General features: G+C 38.5%; 3 protein-coding genes across 3 annotated transcripts; 1 reads left to right on the forward strand and 2 right to left on the reverse strand.

Annotated features, from left to right (window-relative positions):
* The first annotated feature begins 298 nt into the window (after positions 1-298).
* LOC112783884 (uncharacterized) lies at positions 299-1846 on the forward strand. Its single transcript, XM_025826962.3, has one exon. The coding sequence runs from the start codon at positions 522-524 to the stop codon at positions 1548-1550; it is 1029 nt and encodes a 342-aa protein (XP_025682747.1). The 5' UTR covers positions 299-521; the 3' UTR covers positions 1551-1846.
* Positions 1847-3797: 1951 nt separating this feature from the next.
* On the reverse strand, positions 3798-8040 carry LOC112782361 (uncharacterized). The gene is made up of 5 exons (XM_025824718.3): positions 7474-8040; positions 6373-6904; positions 5245-5688; positions 4439-5056; positions 3798-4252 (listed from the first exon to the last, which is right to left on the reverse strand). Exons 2-5 carry the CDS (start codon positions 6838-6840, stop codon positions 4121-4123), a joined length of 1662 nt encoding a protein of 553 aa, XP_025680503.1. The 5' UTR covers positions 6841-6904; positions 7474-8040; the 3' UTR covers positions 3798-4120.
* Positions 8041-19542: 11502 nt separating this feature from the next.
* On the reverse strand, positions 19543-21706 carry LOC112783553 (deSI-like protein At4g17486). Its single transcript, XM_025826541.2, has 3 exons — positions 21175-21706; positions 20806-21093; positions 19543-20161 (listed from the first exon to the last, which is right to left on the reverse strand). The coding sequence occupies exons 1-3, from the start codon at positions 21311-21313 to the stop codon at positions 19914-19916; spliced, it is 675 nt and encodes a 224-aa protein (XP_025682326.1). The 5' UTR covers positions 21314-21706; the 3' UTR covers positions 19543-19913.
* Between the last annotated feature and the right edge of the window lie 3356 nt (positions 21707-25062).

Here is a 25062-nt window from a genome sequence, read left to right on the forward strand (position 1 = left end):
TTTACGTAACATTACCTAATTAAGTGTATGTATAAAAAATTTTTACGATGACAGTATATCAAAATTAAATTTAACTTAAAATTAATGCATAAAATGTTAAAATATATATATATATATCTTATATTTTTTTGACCCGGTATGTTAATTTAGAAAAATATGATACAAAATAAAAATTTTGATAAATTAAAAAAAATTAATGATTATTAAATCCGTAACTATATTTCAGTAGTTTAATTTAATTTAAGAGGGAATTAATTCCTGAATTTATCAAACAATTTTGTCTAACTTAAGGAAGAGAAAGTTTTGATCGGTTACATTGATAGTCCATTGGTGCACAGTGGCAATAAGGTAATTATGAGTAGTAACTTTGTTTGTTGCGGTAATTTAACCGCTGTTGAAGGAGACAGTTTTCTCTCTTGGTCCCCTCTGTGTGTTGGTCTTGTTCATTCGGATCCGGAAATAAAAGCCCCTCCCAAATCACCATTCTTGAAAATCATAAACACAATAAATAATAAAGAATAATGTCATCACCATTCCCTTCCTGCTTTCGGCCATCCCACACCCGCCGTAATTGTCCTCCACCACCGGCGCCACCAGGCTCCTCCAACCCCAACCTGACCACATACCTGTACCACACCGACACGGGCCTCGTGACTCTAACATGGTCACGCTCTATCTTAGGCCGCTCTCTCCACGTCCACGTCCACAACCACAACCCCTTCGATTCCCCTTCTTCTTCTTCTCCTTCTTCCTCCTCCTTTCAACTTCACATAAAGCCCTTCATATTCTGGAAGAAGCACGGATCCAAAACCCTCTCTTCCACCACGCGACTCTTCTGGAACCTCTCCAAGGCCAAGTTCTCTTCCTCCTTCTCCCCCGAACCCCACTCCTCCTTCTACCTTGCTCTCGTCGTCCACAACCGCATCGTTCTCCTCCTCGGCGATTCCCCCAAAGACGCCTACTCCAAGTCCAAGGCTCTCCACGCTAACAACCCCCACTCCCTCCTCCTCAAGAAGGAACACGTCTTTGCCGACACCGTTTACTCCACCACCGCCATTTTCGGCGGCAAGACCCGCCGTATTCAAATCGACTGCGGCTCCTCCAGGGATAACGACTCTGCCTCCTCCAAGCTCTCTTTCTCCGTCGACGGCGACAGGGTGCTGCAGGTAAAGCGCCTCAAGTGGAAGTTCAGGGGCAATGAGAGAGTTGAAATCGACGGCGTTCCGGTTCAGATCTCGTGGGACGTGTACAACTGGCTCTTCGACAAGGATAGTAATGGCGATGGGCACGCCATTTTCATGTTCAAGTTCGAGGCGGATGAACATGGCGTGGACAGGAACGTCGTGAATCCATGGGCGCAGCAGAACTGGAACTTGGGTTTGAGTGGCTCCTGCGACTGGGCCAAGATGTCATCTTCTTCCGTGTCGGTGGGTTCCTCCGCCGGGTCATTCGGCGGAAGCTCCTCCGTGTTGGAATGGTCCAGTGTGGAGGAGAACGAGTTGGTGGATCCCGTTGGCTTCTCTCTCATTGTTTATGCATGGAAGCGCTGATTCCTCTTCTTACATTGGATTCTACTATTCCCTTCTTGTTACTACGTTCATTTCAATGCTAACTGCTTAGAATTTTAGGCATTTTAGATTACATTTTTTTTTTCTTTTTTCCTCCTTCCCTTGTTGTTGTCAATGATGCGGCACTAACCCATTTGTTTCGTGGACATAAAGAGATTCCAAGAAATCTACTAGTTTAGGGTATACAGTATGATATCAGAATCTATTCCTAGATTCTGTCACTAACACATTCATTTCTCTTTTACAAGATTCAGTGTCACCAGTTTGAGGTTGTTCTATCTGATTCTCTCTCTTTTTGTTTTTGTTTTTTATTTTTCTTTTTATATATATATAAATGTTTGGGGCTAAGAGAACGAAGTTGATTAAAGCATATTACATACTACGATGGAAGGAGTTCAATTGAAGCGCATTATTGTTGCACGCTCTGAAGAAGAAAAGAATTAAGATTGTTGGTGTTCCTTAGGGTTGACGTCTAAAGAGTGGTGCTGGTGTGTATTCTAATCTAAGAATTGGATTTGGATCGGATCCAAGACATGTGAAGGTAGGACCGCACACCACTTGTGTTTTCTTTTTTTTGTTCGGAAATGGCAGCTAACTAACTTTGTAGGCTGTGGCCGTCAACTTGCTTGACCGACCTGGTCCATCAACTAGCTATAAAACAAATATGGGCACCATATAAATATTTAAGATTTTATACTTTTCAATTAAATATCAACTAATTGACATCGAACTCTTAGGCACCATATAACAAACGCCTTAATAAACTACCTTCAAAGATGATTTTAAAGCCATGAAGAAAAGGGTGCAGCAAGTTTAGCTAAGAATAGTTATTTCCGTTTGGGAAGGTAGGAAATAAAAGGGGAAGCAGTGGCTGACAGGAACTGCATAAGAAATGGCAATAGAAGCATTTGTTGATGGTGGTTGCGTACTTGGCTAGCTGTGGGAGTGGACCACCCGACATGGAGTTTGTGTTTTGGATGAAGATTCCTCTGCTTAGTGTATGTTGTGTCTTGCGAGCACCAAAGCGAAAATAGATGCCTCTCTGTTTGTTAAGCTTCTTAGCTTTTACTGGGTCAAGAAAACCTTTTCTCTATGTATTCATAACATTATTAATTAACCGAGTTTAGTGCTTGGTCATACGATAAAACTACCATGACTACCAATCTTTGTGGACTTCGTTTGTTCTTATCATCATCACAATTTAAAACTTTTAAGGAAAAGAAAAAAAAGTAAAACTTTTAAATAAATTATATTTTGTATATGTGTTGCTGGTTCATAGAAGATTAGAATTAAGTAGGAGTCGGTAAATTTTTTACGTTATTACTGTGGTGATGGCAATTGCGGAGAATGGTGTGGTTTTGACGTGGTTGTTGATAACTTGATATTGATATTGATGCCATAGTCAATCACCTTGTACATATTTCTAATAGATAATGCTATCCCGTAATTGAAAGTGAAAATTATACTTTTTATAATAGAAAAGTTAATTAAAAATAAAGATAAATACACATTTTTCTAAAAAAAAAATTACAATTTTTATTCTTTACCCAATTTTACTTTTTTTTATTAAAGAAAAAACTGCTGCTATATTCTTTCACTTTTTCGACAGTTTAAAAGTAGAGAAATAAATACAATGTATCAAACACATAAAGCCAAGGTAGGAACTAGGAACCATTTCATTTGTGGCATATCTCCCAAAACACGCTGCTTTTTGTTGCATTGCAACACTATTTCAGATACAATGACTGCGGAAGATTAATATACCAAGAAACACCCTCGTTTGATAAAATATAAAAATATTAAATTTCAATGAGAATATACGCCGACGATGAAGACCTTTTTTTTAACTGTGTGTGTGGATTTGTCATATGCTTCCTGGAACCCACATAGATATATCTAAAGAAGAAATAAGAAAAAAGGTTTTGTATAATATAAATTAGACTGAATAACATTCAACTCGTACCTTGGCGGGGACTTGGACCCTTTATTACCTGAGTAACAGACAAGAATTTATGACGGTTTTATTGGGGTGTAGAGGTTACAGGTCATTGAGTTGAAAAGGGATGTTGAGAACCCGAAAGCTCAATTAGAAATTACAATAAGGACGATAATAAAACAAGAGGCTCAAACACCACTTATTTCACTACCAAAGAAACCTTGGTTAGCTGTTTAATACAAATAAAGCTTGGTTAGGTGTTATGCTTTCACGCTACGTTGCACCATACTATATAATAGAGCTAATAAACGATAAACGAAAAATAGAATGCTGCTTACTCTGTTACATTACATAAACGAAACAAGGAATGGGAAAAGCTTGTGACCTATAGTTCTCTCATGTTTGTATATAAGAAGTATAAAAAAACACGAATTTGGAACGAGGCACAGAATTTGGAACCTCTCATTTAAAGCGTATATCAGAAACACGAACTAATGGGCTAATGGCACCATTTTGGATATTAATTTAAATTTGCATATTGTCATTATGTAACCATTTCTTCCGAGAATTTGATGAGTAGCAGCAACTAGCAGGCAAAATCTTTATAATTGAAAACCTACAAAAGATGAATAGAAGCAGGCCCAGATATGGCAGCAACTCTCTGCGCACGATGTGCTTCACTCCTATAAAGATCCTTCATTTCTTTTTTCATGCGTCTTGCTTCTCGCCGCTCCTCCTTCACAGCAGCCTACAAAAATAAACAGGCCAACCATTCCAGTCAAAGTGGTAGCAGACAAATATGCATCAAACTAGAATATATGTATGTTTTGCTCTTAAGCAGCAGCATGTGTAACTCCTCAGTGGCATGAATAAAGAAGACATTAAAGATTCAAGAAATAGCATAACCAGAGCTAGTGAAAACATGTTAAGACACCTTTCGTTCTTTTTTCTCCTCCTTTGTCTCTAGACCATGTGGCTTTCTCTTATACTCGATTCTTGCAGTGCTCGGCCCTTTAACCCTTTCAGCGGAAGTACTTTTATTACCGGGCAAGAAGTCTAGAGGCAGTTTCTCTTTTCCTCTAAGGGATATTAATTGACTAGAGGAACTCATGGCTGCAGACACAGTTCCAGCCAACTTCTTTTTCCTGGCTACTTCGGGTGCATCTATCTTTCTAGGATGGTTATCTAAAGTCGAATATGTTGAAACAATTGTCTCACAATCCCAAACTTCTGATTCATCGCTACTTTCTTCAACAAGTACAACATCGTTGTCTCCATCTTCTTCAACTTCATACACCTCGGCATACTCCTTGCAACGGCGAATCACATCAGCAGCACAATCCTCTTCCTCAACCTTTGGTCCCTCTTTATTCTTCAATATATCAGCTGGAACCTTATACTTGTCATCATTGTGTTCCAGGTCATCCATCATATCGTTGTTAAGACAGCACTTCAGCTTCTCAGCAAGGGATCCATCTTCTTCAGCCCCGTAATGTTCATAAGAATCATCGTCATCATCATTGTCATCAGTTCCATATTCTTGGCGTTCAAACTGTAACATAGAAAATACAAAGAATGATAATCATAGAAAAAAAGATGCATTTTACCAAAGACATCCTCAGAGCCAGAAACAACAAAACTCAACAAAGTTCATTAAATAATATGATCGAAACCAAAGATACAGCAGATGAACAAGACTGTAGCACGTGAATGGTATAAATTATGAATAACAGAACTCACCAAATCAAATTGTTCATCCAACAGGCGACGAGCTCTTTCCTTCTCATCAGCACAACCCACTCCAGTTGCACCATTTGCAACTCCACCCAAGGACCCAAGATTATATGTAACTCTGGTATGTGAAGAAACTTGCAATTCATGTGCATTGTTTTGGTTTCCATTTGTCATTGATTCTTCAAAATTCTTACCATCACATATATGTGCCTTCTCTTCTACATTATCACCATCTTCGTGGAGGTTCGCCCTCACAACAAAGTCTTCCTCCAAATCTTCAACATCAGAGCCAAACCGTGATAAATCACTATCGTCGAGCAAAGCTGCTACTTCAGGATCAACCACTTTCTGAACCCTTACAGTAGTAGTCTTCGATGCTACACTGTATATAGAATCTGGCTCGGGCTCACCATCAACTTCTGAGATTTGCAATCTTGAAGCATCATATGCCTAAACTCACCAAAAGAAAATCTAACTAATGAATTCTAAATTTAAGAACATAACCAACTCTTTAGAAAAGGTGCCCAAAAAACAATACAAAACAAAACAAAACATCCCTTGATGTTTAATCAGGGCCAAGAATAAGTTCTTAAACAATACAGTGTCCCACATCAACACCATTTAACTCACAATTCAGGCAATAAGATGGTTCCACTCACAAACACCAAATTCCTTAGCCTAGTTGAGTCTATAAAGAAGGGTAATGCCAAGACGTTTCATCAGTATATTGAGAAACTCACAATGTTCACAGAAACAAATAACAAACGACAGGATGCCGACATGGTAATATCTCATTTCCAGTGGAACTGAAAACCCATATAATAATAAGAAAGAAGTTTATTTAAAATGAAAATTTATCCTAGGAGTGTAGGAGTGAAGCACAAATTTGACTATCAAGAGTTTAGAATGCAGACCATTTAAACCAAAAAATATTATATTCTTGTTAAGTAGTATCTGAATGATCAATGTGTCAACAAATTCAGTCCAAAAAAAGTTCATTTTGCTAAAGAAATAGTACCAGAAACGCGTTTAGGGTTTCAACCAAAATAGTTTCAACTTCCCATTCAACTTGAAACCAAAAAACCTTCACATAAATAAATAAATAGCCGAAAAATCGAAATGAAAAAATCGAACCTTTACATCAAGAGTGATGTCTTCAACCCTGAACTTGGGGTTTTGATAATACGCAGAGCCACCACCAGCATTCTTGATTTCCCTCAAATGAATCAAGTAATTATACCCATCATCGGGGAACCCTAGTTCCAGAATCTCCCTTCTCACCTCCTCCGGAAGCGGCGTCGTTCCCGCCGAACCAATGAAACCATGGCTCCCCAGCGGCATAGAGCTCGTCGAGCTGCTGAAAGCAAAGTCGCCAGCATCGTCACCTTCGTCGTCACCGGGAGCATCGTCAAACACGGAATTTCTGTTGTCATGGTCGTCACTGGCGGAGATGAAATCGGCGGCTGGGAGTGGGTTGTTGTCAACCCGGACGAAGACACGGTCAGCACCGGGGGAGTTGCCGAAGGACGGGTCAGATGAGTCTCGAGCCAGAAGCTGGAATGTTGCGGATTTCTTCTTGTCGATGAACTTCTTCTTCCCCATGATGATGAAAATAGCAACCAGGGTTTTGAAGTGCTTGTAGGCTGTGGCAACGAGTATCTCTTCACTAAACAACACCAAAAGGATTTACAACAATCTTAGTATAAGAAGCAAAACCAAATTATAATAAAATAATATATAAAATTATAAATAATCATACAAACAGGTAATTATAATTAATTTTACATAATAACTTATCCATAATTTATCATTAGAAGTATTTTTAGAAAGATTTCTATTAACTTTACATATCACAGAAAGGATTGAATGATAGAAATCCTCAAACCAAAAAACACATAATCGCAACACAAAACAAGGTTCAATTCAATTACAAATTCCTAAACCTACTAAATATAAGAGAGCCAAAGCATATAACCATATTTAGTTTTTGGGATTCTAATCGATTTATCAGCATCATGGTTCCGATTTCTGAATCCAAACTAAACTGAAAATATATCAGCAACAACAACTAAATTGAATCCAATTTCAAACTCATAATCCAAATTAAATTGAATTCAGAATCACATCAGCATTCAACAAATTAAATAAATAATCCAATTCCGAACTCAGAACACAAACTCAGAATCTTAAAAATTAATTGGAAAAAGAGATGAAACTGAAGAAGCATTGGCCTACCGGAGAGATGGCGAGAGATGAGCGACGATGATAGAGTGAGCGCGGAGAGTGTGAGACAGGGTGTGCTCGCGGTGAGAGTGTGAGACAGAGTTACCTAAAATCAGAGGAGCAGAGACCACCCAGCAGTGATGGCGAGACACGACGCGAAGCAGGGAAGCAACAGCAAGACTGGCGAGGAGGCAAAGAAGCAGAAACGACGCACGGCGAGGAGCGGAGAAACGACGACCCACGGCCAGGAGCGAAGAAGCAGCCACGGCGAATGCAGCGAAGAGAGACTGAGTTGAGATACGCAGTGAATAGAGTGGGGGTTTCTGCCTTCGGCGATGGTGGGGGCGGGAGGAAGGGAAGTTACGGCGAGGGAGGAAGAGAAGTGAGCTCGGACAGAGAGGGGGCTCTGAAGTTTGAAGGTGGCTGCAACTGAGCCTCTGAACTCTGATAGGGTTTAGTTTAGGGTAGGGTTTCGTTTGGGAGAGAGACAGAGGGGCGGTTCTGTTTTTCTTTTTTAATTGAAAAATCGGAAATCATAAAAGAAAACGCCCGGTTCAAAAGGTTCACTAATTAACCACCGATCAATTTTTTCACCAATTGTATATTAGATAGTTTTTGGCTTCAATTAAATCAGTTAAAAAATCAATTTTCAATTAATCCGGTTGAACCACAAAAAAAGGAGATCCTTTTGAGTGAATCAAAACATTTTAATCTATTGACAATTAAAAAAAAAAAAAAAAAAAAAAACTGTTTATACTAAGAACATAGTATAACGGCGGTCGGGAAAGTAGCCTTCACCGTCTAGTGGTCCAAGACATTTTTCTTTCAAGGAGGCAACAAAAATTCGATTTTTCCTGGGGATAGAATACTACGAAAGAAAATTGATCATGAATTAATTTTTTAAAACCATGAATTATATTCTATTGTAAATTTTAAAAATATACAAATTAAAAATATTACATCGGCCAAAATTTTATAATCTCATCCAAATATAACAAAAACTCAAATAATAAAACAAATTTCCAAATACAAAGATAATATTAAAGTTTATCATCCATCATCATCAAAATCTACTAAAACTTGCCAAAATTTTATAATCTCATCCAAATATAACAAAAACTCAAATAATAAAACAAATTTCCAAATACAAAGATAATATTAAAGTTTATCATCCATCATCATCAAAATCTACTAAAACTTGTTGCAAATTTACTTTGTTGAGATCATCTTCATCTAACAAAACACCAATTAAATGTTAACACCTTCACAAAACTAATTATTAACAAATTAACAACTAGCACTAGACAAAAAGAACAAGGCAAATAAATCAATAACATAAGAAAAAGTTTAATAACACCTAAGAATATAGCAAAGAAGTGATTCAACTCAACAAAATAATAAAAACTGAAAAATAGCACCAGCAAGAACACAAACATAGTAACCTGAACAATTGGTATGATGTACAAAAGGATTATTACCTAGTACAAAAAAAAGTATAAGAACTAAACAATTAAATACAAAATTGAAGAATAGAACAAGAACTAGCAAGAACATAGTCTTCTACAACATAGTTATAGTTGTTAGAATTGAACCGATAAACAAACCAGTCAAACTACTAGATAATTGCATTATCAGTTCAACCGGTATATCAAAAGTTGAACCAATTAATCCAGTCCCACATAAATAAAAATATAAAATAGTCAACTTAGAACAACATATGTACTACAACAACAACAACAACAACATAGAATAACAATGAACAATATATTACACTATAAAATAAAAAATCGAATAATCTGGCAGTAATCAACAAGTTATAATCAACAAAATATAATCAATAACAAGTTTAGAATTCAACTCAACTATAATACAAATTCAACTCTAAATCCTACAATATTCCCATCATACAAAATTACTAAATCTTTCTCTCATATGCAATGAATTCAACTACTCATCTTCATCTTCATCCGTTTCAAATTTTTAAATTCAAAATTTTCAAATACTGAATTCTAGCCTCTCCAAAATACTGTATCTAATGGCTATCGCAGCATTCAAATCCACCATAGATCTGATCATTTCAATATCAGACACAAAACAAAGATAGATTTGGGGACATTTTTTAAATAGAGGCAATTTTATAATCACAAGAAAAAATTTTCAGCAATATAACATTAATCCACAAATTATAATAAACCAAATACAATCAACAACAATCAAAATTCAACAAATTCAGTTAATCAACATCATTAATGAATTCTTCAGTGGCTTAGTTAATCAAATTATAACCTGTTCGGTTGCTCGTCGGGATTAGATGTCGGTCGAGCATCTTGTCCAGAGCAACTAGAGGTGTGAGGTATCTGGACCTGGGCACAAGCTTTACGAGGGAGAGTGCTATCACAGTCGTCAGTAGGTCAGCGGGTGGGACCACTTGCAAGGAGTCAAGGACACTCCGATGCTGAAGTAAGCGTCTGAATGATGAGGCAGCAAATTAAGGTAAAAGATGACGTACCTTGGAGGAGGGATAGGTCCCTCCCTTTTTATACCTTGTACTCAGGTGGGCCCTCTTGCTTAGGCCCGTCTGCCTGGAAGCTTCCATCAACTGCCCAGGTCTTTCCCAGGAGGTGATGTGATGTGTGGGTCATTTTGGCTCGTATGGGTCCAAGACCCGTTGGGTCAGTAGTCCGCAGAATGGACCTCCAACCATTATTGGACGGGGCCAGAACAATTCTCTCAACGTGACAAGCCGTGAGGATCGTGGTTGGTGCGTTCTCCTTACTTGTGTCTTCTCGTGCAACTGTCTTCCCCTGCTCGTGACTCTATTTGCGAGATTCACACCTCTGGTGCGCGTGAGCTACCCTGTTAATTAGGGCGTCGTTTAAGTTTTCGTGCCTGGGGCATTAAATGCCCTTTATGATTGATTTGAAAGCAGAGAGAAAAGTCTATTTTACCATTGGCTTTTCGCGCTCCTCCCTCGACGGTTACCATACCTTTAATCATATCCCTTTTGCATTTCCTACTTTTCTCATAACAGATACCCCCACTATTGCCATTTCCCCTTCTTCCTCATTTGTGATTTTTTGCTTCTATCATTGGGTCACTCATGGATCTTGGCTCCACTGCGATCTTCCATTTCACCATTTTTGGGAAGGAAAGCATAAAAAATGGTACCTTTCCTTCTAGGCTGTGCAAAATCGGCGGATCTTCGATCTCTTCGAGTATTCATTCAATGGTTTCAAATAAACCTTCTTTAAGGTGAGACCAGCTCGGGGCCGCCACCCTTTTTGGCTTACTCTCGAAGGAGAAAGACGGATACTAATCTACTGGAGTTTCGGTGTCAATCCCAATTATTTAATAAAGATGACCTATGATAGATTAGGTCGGCAGAACCAACAGATCGCCGATGTTTTACAGGCGATTTTTGGTTCTAAAAATATGAATCCCCATCTCTTAATGGGTGACCGAGAATTCGATCGCAATTGTGTAGGTAAGATCCTCTCACCATTGGTTTTTTGTTTTACCGACTTATGCATTATTGTTTTGCTTCCGATTTTATACGTTGTTTAACCTCTGATTTCCTAGCTTTTCTTTTTGCTTCTTTTGTAGTTGGGATGGTTGCTAGGCACACTACTTTGACCCGTTTGATGACTCATCTCTTTCCAGGAGATGATAATGATGACGACAGTTCAACAACCCCTACCATTGAGCCCGAGGTTCATCCAGCCAGCGGGGGCGAAGCCCAGTCGCAGCCTTCGTCCCAAACAACTCCCGGTGACACTGTTGCTGGCAAAGCTAATTGGGGTAATGAGATCGAGGTTGAGCCCGAGGCGGAGGTGATCGTCACCCTATATCCCAAGAAGAGGAGGAATGACACCGGTTCGGGACAAGTTCTAACGGTGATGGAGAAAAACTTCGACGTAGGATTCTTTAGCAACTCTCAACTCTTCCCGAGCACTGAGAAATTCTTCCGAGAAGAAGACCTGGCCACCCAAGCGAGGTGGACGTACCGGAGCCTCCTCCGGATAGTCGTGATCGCTAGAAAGGTGGAACCCGTGTTGACCCAAGGCCAGGTTTTGGAAGGGAAACATAGGGCTGCCCAGTGGGATATCACCAACCTGAAGGCGAGGGGGAGTCCTTGAAGACCCGACTTGCCAAAGAGGAGAAGAAAGCGAAAGAGGCTGCCGAGGAGATCAACCGCCTCGTGGAACGAGACCTCACTCTCTCCAAACAGCTCAATGAAGCCCATGACCGGGCTGTCGCAGCAGAGAGTAAAGTGAAAGAGCTGGAGGAGAAGCTGGCAGGGGCCGTGAAGTTGGCAGACTCTGCTCGCCAAGAGGCCGCTACCATGAAGAAGAAGAATAAGAAGATCGGTAAGGATGCTTGGGAAGCTATCACCGCTATCGAGGAGGCGATCAAGGCTCAGGTCTCTCTCCTCGCTCCAGACTTTGACACTTCGGTTATCGGGGCCTTCAAAATGATTCAAGATGGCAAGGTTGTTAGCATCCCAAGGAAGTGATGTGTTTTATCACTTATAATTTTTTGTACTCTCTTTGAACTCTTTTTATTATTGGGCCGATGCAATACCACTTGCATGTGTTGAACAATTTTTCTTTTTTGGTTGTTGTCGGGCCGACGTGGTGCTCTTTTGAGCTACCGCTTTAACAATTTTGACTCTTGTAATTAGAATCTTTGAATTATTTTGGTCACTTTACCACTATGTTTCCTCCTCGTTTGACCGTTAACCGTACCTTGATGGATCTCCATATATCGTTGCTTTCAGGTTCCCGGGGTGACCAATCCTGGGAAACCGTGCTTATAACTTGGTAATAACGAGTGAATAAATCAAAGCAAAAATAAATTTCAAAATTAACACATAATCACTTTTCAATAATGGGCCTCATTAAAATCCCTTGCCGACGTCTCGCTCTGACGGCACGGAGAAAGAGTATCCCTTCCTTAACAATATATAATGTGACAAGTGATTTGATGAAATAAAGTAAATGAAGATAAATGAAAGTAGGAGATAAAAGAGGGACAACCGGTTTAGACGGGAGGTCGTTAAGCATGAGTAAAATCTCATAAGGTTTGTTGTATTCCAAGTCCTCGTGGCCTCCTTCCCGTCTAACCGCTCTAACTTGTAGGCACCCTTTCCGTGCACTTCTTTTACCATGTAGGGTCCTTTCCAATTAGGGGAGAGCTTACCTTCCCCTGGGGTCGGTGGACCGATATCGTTGTGTCATAGCACCAGGTCTCCTTCTTCGAACCTCTTGTTTTACACCATGCGATTGTAATGCAACGTTAACCTTTGCTTCAACGCCGAATCCGACAAGTGGGCCATCTCTTTGATCTCATCTATTAGGTCCTTCTCAGTCGCCTCATCTCTTCCACCGAGGAGTAACCTTGGGCTCGGTTCTCCAATTTCTAGGGGGATCACCGCATCGACGTTGTAAGTAAGTCGGAAGGGCGTCTCCCCAGTAGAAGATTGTGGTGTTGTTCTGTAAGACCACAAGATGGAGGCTAACTCGTTTTTCCAGGAGCCCATTCTGTGATCCAAGTGCCTCTTCAGCCCACTGAGGATGACCTTGTTCGTTGCCTCGGCTTGTCCGTTGCTCTGGGGGTGTTCCATATAGGAGAACTTTTGTTTGATTCCGAGGCCTGCCAGGAACTCCCCAAATTTCTTGTCGAAAAATTGTGTTTGGCTATTCGACACCACGACCTCTAGAATTCTCAACCTGACGATCACTTGTCTCCAAAGGAATTTTTGACAGTTTATAGATAATATGCTTCCCAATGGTTCAGCCTCCACCCACTTCGTGTAATAATCAATGGCCACAATGAGATACTTGACCTGTCTTGGGGCCACTGGGAAAGAACCCAGTAGGTCAACTCCCCATTAGGAGAAAGGTCATGAAGCCAGAACAGAGCTTAGCTCTTCTACTGATGTGTTGTGGAAGTTCACATTTTCTTAGCATTTCTTGCATTTCTTAACGAACTCCTGAGCATCTGCCATCATGGAGAGCCAGTAGTAACCAGCTCTAATGAGCTTCCGAGCTAAGAATTTTCTCCCAATGTGGTGTCCATAATATCCTTCATGCACTTCTTAGGACATACTCCGTCTGATCGGTCCGTAAACACTTCAGTAAGGGTTGGTTGAGCCCTCTCTTGTATAGCTGCCCCTGTATCACTCTGTACTTGGCGGCCTCTCTTCTCACAACTTTGGCTTCTTTCTCATTTTCTAGCAATTGTCCTTCTTCAAGAAAAATTTGTATTGGGCTGATCCAAAAAAGAGGTTCTTCTTGAGCTTAGGTCAAACAGAGGACCACCGACAGCTCCTTCACCAAGCCTTGGATGAGAGATCGTTTTTTTGTTCTGGGCTTGGTGCTCGCCAATTTTGACAAAAGGTTTGCTCTAGCATTTCTCTCTCTGGGTACATGTTGGACCACTACCTCCGCAAAATCCTTACATAACTATTTAGTTCTTTCCAAATATTTTTGCAAAAACGGGTCCCGAGCTTGGTATGTCCTGTTTACTTGTGAGGTCACGACCTGAGAGTCACTGTTAACTTCAAACTTTGCCACCCCGACCTCTTTGGCTAAGATTAAGCCACCAATCATAGCTTTGTATTTGGCTTGGTTGTTCGAGACAGGGAATTTGAATTTGATATATTTCTCATAAGTTATTCTTTTTGAGCTTTCTAGAATGATCTCGACTCCTCCGAATGCTTGGTTGGAAGCTCCATCTACATTGAGTTTCCACCGTGTGCTCGGGACCTCGAAAGCATCTCCAGTCATTTCAACCAAGAAATCAACCATTGCTTGTACTCTAATTGCGTGCTGAGGTTAGTACATGATATCATATTGAGATAGTTCTATTGCCCAAGTCATCATTCGCCCGGCTAGATAAGGTTTTTGCAAGATTTATCGGATTTCCTGGTCGGTTCGCAGAGTGAACGAGTGTCCTTGAAAGTATTGCCTTAACCTTCGAGAGGAGACTAATAGGGCATAAGCTAATTTCTCTATCCTGGCATATCTCAACTTTACTCCCTGGAGCACCTTACTTATGAAGTATATAGGTTGTTGTTGCTTGTTCTCTTACCGGACCAGGGCAGCTGCCATAGCCTCTTCTGTAACTGCCAGGTATAGCTACAAGGTCTCTCCTTCTTTTGGCTTACCAAGAACTGGTGGTTCTAACAAGATTTTCTTAAAGTGATTGAAAGTCTCTTCACAGGCTGGAATCCACTCGAAGGCCATCCCTTTCTTCATCAAGTTGAAGAAAGGTAGCGCTTTGGCTGCCGATGCGCCAAAAAAGCGTGATAAGGCCATCAGTCTCCCCGCCAATTTCTGTACGTCCTTCATGCATCCATGGCTTGTCATGCAAAGAACGGATTCTCACTTATCCGGGTTCGCCTCTACCCCTCTCTGTGTGATAATGAATCCAAGGAATTTTCCCGCTTCCACCGCAAACGTGCACTTCAGGGGGTTTAGCCTCATGTTGTACTTCTGGAGTGAGTCGAAGATGGCACTCAGGTCGGTTACTAGGCAACCTGGTTCGGCCATCTTCACCAATATGTCATCCACGTAAACCTCTACTGACCTGCTGATGTAATCCTTGAAGACTTTGTTCATCAATCTTTGGTATGTCGTCCCGGCATTTTTCAGCCCAAACAGCATGACCTTATAACAGTAGGTCCCCGCTGGCGTTATAAACGCCATTTTGTCTTCGCCAAGTCAGTGCATCGGGATCTGGTTGTATCCCAAATATGCATCCATAAAGCTCAAAAATCTGTATCCCGCCGCCGCATCTACTAAAACATCAATGTTGGGAAGGGAAAATGAGTTTTTGGGACATGCCTTGTTAAGATTTGAGTAATCAACACACATCCTCCATTTCTCAGTCGCCTTTTTCACAAGCACCACATTTGAAAGCCATGTGGAGTAGTCAAGTTCCCTAATGAAGCTGGCTTCTAACAAGCTACTCGTCTACCTGGCTACCTCGTCAACTCTTTCCAACAACATTTTTCTCCTTCACTGTGTGACCGGCTGGGCCTCCGACTTCACAGCCAGGCGATGTGACATAAAGCTAGGGTCTATCCCCAGCATGCCGGCTGGAGTCCAGGAGAAAAGGCCTCTATTTGCACTAATGACTTCCATCAGAGGTTTCTTCAATTCATGGGGGAGGTTTTGGTTCACCAACGTAAACTTATCCTCCGTATCTCCTACTGGAATTTCTCCAGGTCTCCTTGGGAAGTTCCTGGCAGGCCTCAGTTTCTCGTCAACCTTGGCGTCTAGGTCTGCCAAAAACACTCCAGCTGCCTCGTTTGATTTCTTTCTCAATGTTAAGCTAGCGTTGTCATAAGCAACTGCCGTTTTTAAGTCTCCCCGGAACTTGACTACTCCATCAATGTGGAGTAGTCAAGTTTCCTAATGAAGCTGGCTTCTAATAAGCTACTCGTCTACCTGGTTACCTCGTCAACTCTTTCCAACAACATTTTTCTCCTTCACTGTGTGACTGGGTTGGGCCTCCGACTTCACAGCCAGGCGATGTGACATGAAGCTAGGGTCTATCCCCAGCATGCCGGCTGGAGTCCAGGAGAAAAGGCCTCTGTTTTCACTAATGACTTCCATCAGAGGTTTCTTCAATTCATGGGGGAGGTTTTGGTTCACCAACGTAAACTTATCCTCCGTATCTCCTACTGGAATTTCTCCAGGTCTCCTTGGGAAGTTCCTGGCAGGCCTCAGTTTCTCGTCAACCCTGGCGTCTAGGTCTGCCAAAAACACTCCAGCTACCTCGTTTGATTTCTTTCTCAATGTTAAGCTAGCGTTGTCACAAGCAACTACCGTTTTTAAGTCTCCCCGGATCAATCCCATCGATCCATCGTTGGCCACGAACTTCATTGTAAGGAGCTTTGTGCAAATGATGGCCGATAATTCGTTGATGGTCCTCCTTCCAAGAATGACGTTATTAATGCGTGAGCATCTTTTCCTTATTTTCTTATTATTTTAGATATAAAATTATTGGCACTCTCTAGGGTTTGGATGAGGCCAATAAAATAGCATGTCACATCGTCAATGGTGAACGGGATGAGAATCCTTTTATCATCAGGTTGAGGATGGGGGTCTTCAATGATCTCATCATTGATTTGGTTGAGTACCTGTAAAGTCGGCGGTTATTGAGCTTGAGCTACAGGACCTTTGCCCTTGTCTCGGGCAGTAGGAGCATTGTGACTTGAAGAAGAAGCCATTGGTGTATGAAAGTAAAAGGTTGGTAATGGTGAAGTATAGTAACAGATGGGTAGTGCAGAGAACTCGGAGAAAAAGAGGAGATGAAGTTTTGAATAGAAGTGTAGAAGATGAAGTGATGGTAAGAAATTCTTCTTCAATAAGTAAAAGTTATTTTTGCCGTTTCGTATGAGGAAGTTCAAAATTTGAAATTGAGGTAACTTCTTGGAGAAGATGAAGTGGTGGAGAGAGAAGTTAAAAAGATAATGGGAAACGTGTCAGATGAGCGTGAGTAAATGAAGAAGAGTAAATTTTCATTTATGATTAATTAATGCTTTATGATGAGAGCATATTAGGATTAAGTGTTTTTCTCAAGATGACATTAAGGATAACACATTAATCCTAGGGGACAATTTGTTGATTGAAAACAATTTATTTTGAAAAGAAGAGGATTCAAAGAACCAATAAGTGTGCGTTTGCGACGGAAAGATAATATTGGAGGGGATGGCAAGGAAGTTCGAATAGGAATTTGTGTTGTGATTGGATAGCGAGCTGATCGAGATGCTGGATCGAAGGATCAAAGGTTCGAGGATTGTTTCTTTCAACGTTACTTTTTGTCCAGCAAAAGAAGCGGGAACAGTTACCTATGGATTAATGAACATGGGAGTTACACTTTAATTTGATTAGTTATGAATTTTTATAAATAGAAGAAGGCTCGAAGGTACAGGGGTTGGAACTTTGCTTCAAAAATTACTCACGCACACTCACATCCCAGCGAATTTCTGAGTCTGCTTCGAGTAAATTTTCTATAGGGTTCCTTCCACTTGTTTTTACTTTTCATTTACATTTTTTGCAAACTTTTCTTTTCAAGCAAGTTTATTTTCAAGCAACATTTAATAATCTTGTCCAATTTACACTTCAGTACTTTTATTTTTTCATATCAAAAGTCCTTTGATCTAATCGAAGGCATTTTACTGTTTTATTTAAATTTAATGCAAATCATTTCAAGTTCGGTCAATTTATTTTCAAGTTTTTATTTACTGTTTTCAGATTTTCTTAAGTTCTTATCCGATCGAAAGGTCTTTGATGCACTTTGAAAAAACTGGTACTCGCAAAAGAAGAGTAGGTTTCGCTCCCAGACCATTAGATATCGAACCACCATCAATTTGCTAAAAATTGACAAAACAGATCTATAACATCAACTCACCACCAACAACCATAAAGGGAACCAATAGCAACATTACAAAAGATGGAAAAAATATTATAGATGGGTTATTAAAACTAGGAACACAAAATTAAACTCAGATCCGAAAATAGTCTACAATAAGAACTGTGGAGGGAGAAAAGGAAAAACTAAAGAAAACCAAAAAATTAAAAAACAATAACAAAAAAACCGAAAAAAAAACTTAAAATCAGAAATGGAGACAGCGGAGAAGAGAAAGTGAAAGAAAGGAAAAAGGAAGGAGTTAGAAAAAAGGAGAAAATTTTTCATATCTAAAAAAATCGGATACCAAGCGCAAGAAAATCAAAAAAAAAAATGGAGGAGGAGAAAAATAATAGAGAAGGTAGGTGGGGTAAGAAAGAGCAAAGGAAAGAGAGGAGAAGTATTAGAAGTTGAGAAGAGAAATAATGGAGGGCTGCTGCTGCCAAAACTGGGCGGCGGGTCGCCAGTAGTATCCCTCAAAGTAAAAGTCTTTTAGAAATTTTTTGGTGGGATAGAGAGAAATAGAGAGATCCAACCTATATTCCTAATTAAATCCTTTAAATGATAATGTTTAATAAACAAACTAAGTTTGTACAAATAAAATATATATTTTGGTCATTAATTTAAATATAAAAATTTTTATATCTTAAACTGTTGAATGGTTGTTCAGATATAATTGTTCATGTAGTATTATTACAATTTAAATTTCTTGAAAAAGTAATAATAAATTCGGTTAACACTTTTTTGGTATATGCAGTCAACACTTATTTTTTATTTTTAATATTAGAAAAGAGTGTGTGTTATTGTATTATGAAGATGAGGAGCGTATCACAGAATTGTAGAAAATAATTTAAAAAAAAAATCTGTCAGACTTATGTATCCAAAAAATTCCACTACAAAATCTGACCCACAGAATTTTCATTTTACATTAAAAATAATTCTCAATCTATCCATGCTACTGAATAACACATGTTATCCATCTCTAAAAAAATTAGCCCGTCAACATTCTTTTCTCAACAAAACTGTTGAAGATAAAGGATACTAGTTTTTATTCATTATTGTATTCTAGTTAGTTGGGCCTAGTCCTTTTTAATGTAGTCAACCAATTAGATAAGGCGTTCTCTTTGGTTTTTTTTTATTTTTGAAAATCTTCTACTTGCTACTTTAACACCTCATGATTACCACTGTCCAATTGAATGTTAAAGCCCATTACCATGAAAATTAAAGCGGAAGCCAGAGCACCTGGTCCTCTAAGTCTCATCCTCGGATATTATGCCTTCTTTGATTACATAAAAATCCCACCCCATTCCCCCGTCAAATCAAAGATAAATACGAGCATTTACGCATTACAATTTAAACAAGACTCACAAGTAACAACCCCTAATTCTTTGTTTTTTTTTATTTAACTTATATAGAATATAAATAAAAATGAGCATTATAGAAACTTTTAGAGCATTTGTTAACCACTATGAAATATATTAACCACATTCAATCTTTAGACAAGTGATGTTATGCGTTTTACAATACAAAGACAAATCATGATTCCCTGCTTTTGCGTAGGTTGAATACTTGAATTATAATTTGACGGCCTAAAAGATTACAGTGATAGAATAAGCCTGGCTAAGATTTTCTCCGTGCTGTAGAGTGATTTAGACAAACATGTAGAGATAAAGGAACTCTTCATTCACTGAACTGAAGAAAGCAAGCATTTAAAAAATAACAGTGACAAAACAAAGCAACCATTACATAGTAGCTATAGCCACTATGGCAGAACAGAAAGATGGAGAGCAAGATGAACAATTTTCCTACCCTGTTCAAACCTAGGTTGCTCACATTTGACATAGTTCCTAAAAGCCCTACATATTCCAGAGACTTAAGAATTGAGTGCTGCAATAGATTTACTTTACTGTTAAGGTTGAACCTGAAGGAGCACTAATCAAAGATGAAGATGGTGGAAGGCAATGCCTTTGGCCACTACTTTTAATCACCCAACCTGGTGGCATAGAGACTTTGAATTGAGTGCTGCAATAGATTTACTTTACTGTTAAGGTTGAACCTGAAGGAGCACTAATCAGGGACGAAGATGGTGGAAGGCAATGTCTTTGGCTACTACTTTTAATCGCCGAACCTCGCGGCACTGATGGAGGATTGGAGGAACCCTCGTACCTGCTTGATTGACTCCTCATCTTCTTCTTCTCTCCTTCCTGAACCTTTTCTGATGTAACTTGTCGAACCTTGGTGTCGTTAAGCCCCGGAGGAAGAACACAGTTGCAGAGAAGACCTTCAATTTAAAAATCATAACATGATCGTAAATGCTAAATCCTTTCAACAAGCCCTCTTAGATCAAAATCTCACTCACATGTATTCAGGATTTCTAGATTAATTTTTAGAGATAGGGCATATAAACATGAATCACACAAGAAGTGCATCTCAGAACATAGTATTTATGAGAATTAATCAATTAACAAGTGAGTTGATTCAAGTAAGAGCTACGAGAAAGAAAAGGTTAATCTGAAGGGTAAACTACCCTTTTGACATGTGAAAGATTGTAGTTCCCGCAAAACGACCCTAAACTTATAGGGACTGCCGGACTGGATAATGGTATTGTCATAAACCATTTTCCTTATCAATAATTATATCTCTAACACAACCCTTTGCGCAAAAACTTCTTTTGGATTTTGCGTGAATATTATACATAAGCTTTCATTGGCCTTATGCTAAAATTCATTCTATTAGATAAACAAAAATGGAACTTTAGACCTTTAGGTCATGCAAACATTGAAACCATGAATGCACTCCCCCCCGAAGCATATGGGAAAAAACACATTTAGTTATATCTCTGAAATCCAGAATGAGAAACATAGGATTTGAATTATCATGAGTCGAGCAGAAAATGAAATGCAAGAAGCATTGTGTGTTGGTTACCGAGTCTAGCAAGTCGATTAACCCATCTAGGGATAGATTTTCCGGTTAACTTGAGGCAAACATCGTTGCAAAAGTGGTTGCAATTCTTGGAGATGAGGTGGTAGGTGTTGCCAGAGTAGTGGTGAGCAAGCTTCTCCATGAAAGCCCTAACATCTTTGGGGCCCAGATCCGTTGTTCCTATGAATATCGATTTCCTGAAAGTGAAGCCAGGGCAGTGCCGTGGCTGAACCTCGAAGATCCCCGTCGTATCGTGCTCGTGCGCACCGAAACCATATTCGATTCCATGAACTGCTTGCAGAAAAAAACAGAATTAGGAAACAGAAATTGAAGAAAGAAGAAAGCCAAAGGTAGGGTTAGTTAGGAGATTGCCTTGAACACCAGAGTGATAGACACCGAGGCCAAGCCAATAGGCATAGCCGTTAATGGGAGTCAGATCGTACACGTTCAGATAAACCGGCACTGTGCCCGGTTTCTTCTTCCCCGGCACCGTCACCAGTTTCCGCAGCATAATTTCTCTTCTTCTTCGGAGGGAAAAATTCCAGAATAACTTGCTTTGTTTCTTCACCCAGCTTTCGCTTTTTTCATTTATTATTACTATTATTATATCGTCTCTGCTCTCCACAGCCAACTGGGTACCACACTATTATTCATCACACAGTTATATCCTCTCAGTTTCTTAAGATTTATTAGAGAAACAACTTTTGGAGGATTTTATTTCTTTGGCAAATTTATTATTCAAATGCCAAATATTTTTTAAGTTTTTCATAATTCTTTAAAATTTTAACTAACTTTTTATATGTACTATTATTTTTGCTATTTATATCTATTCATATTCATTTCAATAAATTATTTTAAATTAAAACAAAACATATAAAAATCATTTCATTTTTCTTTATTGTTTACTTTAAACCAATCATGTTACATGAATTAAAAAACTTTTCATCCACCAACCAATTATTGTATGGAGATGTATTTAGTATGCATAAAAGATATTGATTAATTTTATATCAAATTTAATTATTTTAATAATTAATTAAAGAATGTCTCTATATATATATATATATATATATATATGAGTCTAATTTTGATGTATTGACAGTGTGAAATATTTTACACAGTCATGCGAGCAATTATTTATGCAATCAATGTGAAAAGTAGTTATTTTTGCTGGTATAACGTAATTGAATGCACGTGTAAAATTATTTTACAGTGATAATACATCAAAATTAAATTATATATATATACTAGCAAGACACTCGCGTTATGCATAGACAATACAAATGCAGTATATGATAAGATGAAGTGAATACGTATTTAGTTTTTTATTTGGTGTTGAAAATCGAAGAGCATCATTATGATTTAGAAAACTATATGGAAATTCTAAAGCACTTAGAACCGATTTATATAAAGAAAAAAAAGGATAGGTGAAGAAGTTGATATTATTTTGTTATCCCTGAGTAATGTTTTGATGATATGAATAATAGAAAAAAAAAATAGATGGCATATATTCTGATGATTGTGATTGAGTAAGATTACCTAAGTGAACAATATGAGTCTTAATCCCTTGTTGATGATAAGATATCTGATATCTCATGTGGCAAAATTTTAAATATTTAAAATTAAAGATTTTGATGTTCTCACTCGATCCGTAAGATTGAGCTAAATATAAGAAAATTATACATTATGATATAAATTGCAATAAGAAAATAATGTTGATGAAATGTAGCATTGTGATTGGCAATAAAGTCACAACAATGTGATCTAAGGAATAAATTGCTTTTTATGAGCAAAAATTTATGTATATATAAATCATGAAAGCTTTAAACAATACCTAATGTTGAATGCATTGTCATATATTTCTAAAGACTTCAGAGTAGACAACATTCTCAGCCTTGTCTGTGTTTTCATCATGAGCAATTAGAATTTTCAACCATTTCTTATTTGTCACTCTTGAGATGGCAACATAAAGTTGCCTGTGTATAAAAATAGGTTTTTTTTGAGTAGCAAACTCACGTGGTCCATGAATTATCCTTGACTTTTGTTTATTGTCATTACGTAAGAAAGCATCACAGAAAATTGTCTCCTTTAGAATCTAAATGGTAACCTGACATCTGACGGTGTGAGTGTCATTCTTGGAATAAAGACCTTATCGACACAGCTTTTGGAATTTAACAATTTTGCCTCGATGACTTTTTCTCCAAGTATTGTAATTATCAACCGCGTACCATTGCAAAACCCTGGTGAGTGATCAATGTTTCTAATATGCATATCAGGCAACCAACCTTTAGCTTCATTTCATGATTTGGAACCCCTAAGCACCTAATTATTGCTAAAAACTTCGGTGTGTGGATGGCTTCAATTGCATTGACACCTCCCTCGGAAACACATGTATTGGAACTAACATACGTCTTGTATTCATTGTTGTTCAATACAGTCAGGTAATCATTCACCTCATCTATGACATTAATTGTAAGAGCTAAAATCGCTCGACCTTTTAAGTGGCTTTCATTAGCCATGTTAGCAATGTAATAAGGATATATTGCTTCAACAATTCCTTGAATATGATCATTATAATCAGTGATATGGAATTCAAGCAGTATTTTTGTCATATTACATCCATTAGAGGTTCCTTCAGATTTTTAGTTTCTAACATGAAGAATCCATTTAGGAAACTGCTTTAAATCTTCTACTTGACTATCTGTAGTCATAGATTGCAATCGCATGTTTACGGTGAGCCTTAATATTTTATAATGCTGCCATAGGTATGAGGAGTTTAAAGACGAATTTACGATGTCTTGTCTTGTTCCTTTTGGGATCACTGGCAAAATTTGCCTGAAATTCCTACCAAAGACAATTGTTTTACCTCTGAATGGCAATTGTAGGTTCTTATCATGACCTCATCAAATCTCTCATTGTCTTATCCAATGCTTCGAAGCAAAATTTGCTCATTATAGGAGCTTCGTCCCAAATAATTAGCTTAGCTGTTACAATTAATTCTGCTAATAGACTTCCTTGCTTGATGTTGTAAGTAGAGAACTCATCTGGAGTTAATGGTATGGCAAGCCTAGAATGTGTAGTCCGACCTCCAGGTAACAATAGAGAGGCAATGCTGCTAGATACAACAATTAACACTATTTGTCCATTTGATCTTAGTGCGGAAGCTAAACTTTTCCAAAGGGAAGTTTTTTCTGTACCTCCATAGCCATACAAAAAGAATACACGTCCATGTTGACTTTCTGTTGCATTGATGATCTTATCATATACCCTCCTTTGCTCTGCAGTTAATTTTGAGAGGCAGTCATTGTGTTAGCCTTCTAATACGATACGATCATAATTTAACTCATCAAATATCATTTTATTTTGTGTTCTAAGATGGTTGGTATCTCGTGATGGAAATGGCATCGTAGGATAATCTCGCAAGCTTTTCCCATTATTGTTCAAGATTTGCTCAATCTCAATCAAAGTTAGTTCCTTTAATTCTTCATCACTGAAAATCAAATCTGAAATGCTGACAAAGTAAAGATATTATTTATTATTGGAGATGAAAACATATGGCAGATAAAAAAAATAACAGGAAAACATATTGCTAACATTTTAAACATGTCAAATTTAATTGAAAGGTTAGTTATTGCAATCCTTTTCTTACCATATAAGCCAAACATAACTCTATGATCATGCAAAATTCCATCACTTAATAGCATGGCTATTTTTCCCAGATAGCTTCAGGTCACACTATTGAGTTAGACCACAATAGAATCACAAACAACCTTCTCAAATAATGACCTGAGCCCCAATGAATTGCTTCTTGAATGGCATCAATATGTTTTCTATCGTCATCAAGTAAGCCACGTGCATAGCATGCATTTCGAAATGATGAGTAGATGGCGCCATTGTAAGTTCGGATATCTGCATAGCTTGTTAGTCGTTTTACAATATTAAGCAACAATCTTAAATAATATAACTCACCGGATGATGGTGGAATGTAGATCATCCTTCGAATCACGTAATGTGTTTTCTTGGGTTGCCAAGCTTGAGGTGAGGATTTCCAAATAAACTTGCTTGGAAACTCGTTATAAGTTAGTTCTCTAGCCTCATCATATTCTTTATTAGATGTGAACCAAGCTAGGAACATTAACTCTTTAACAATCGCCTTTGCAACAGCTTTAACTAATGATTCATTATCTATAAACAGAATAGGTTGTTGATCTGGCAGATGAAAGCTAAGCCTCTCAACAAATGGATTTCTGTAGTGAATGT

Source organism: Arachis hypogaea, chromosome 20 (genome assembly GCF_003086295.3).
Source record: "Arachis hypogaea cultivar Tifrunner chromosome 20, arahy.Tifrunner.gnm2.J5K5, whole genome shotgun sequence".
Taxonomy (NCBI): Eukaryota; Viridiplantae; Streptophyta; class Magnoliopsida; order Fabales; family Fabaceae; genus Arachis; species Arachis hypogaea.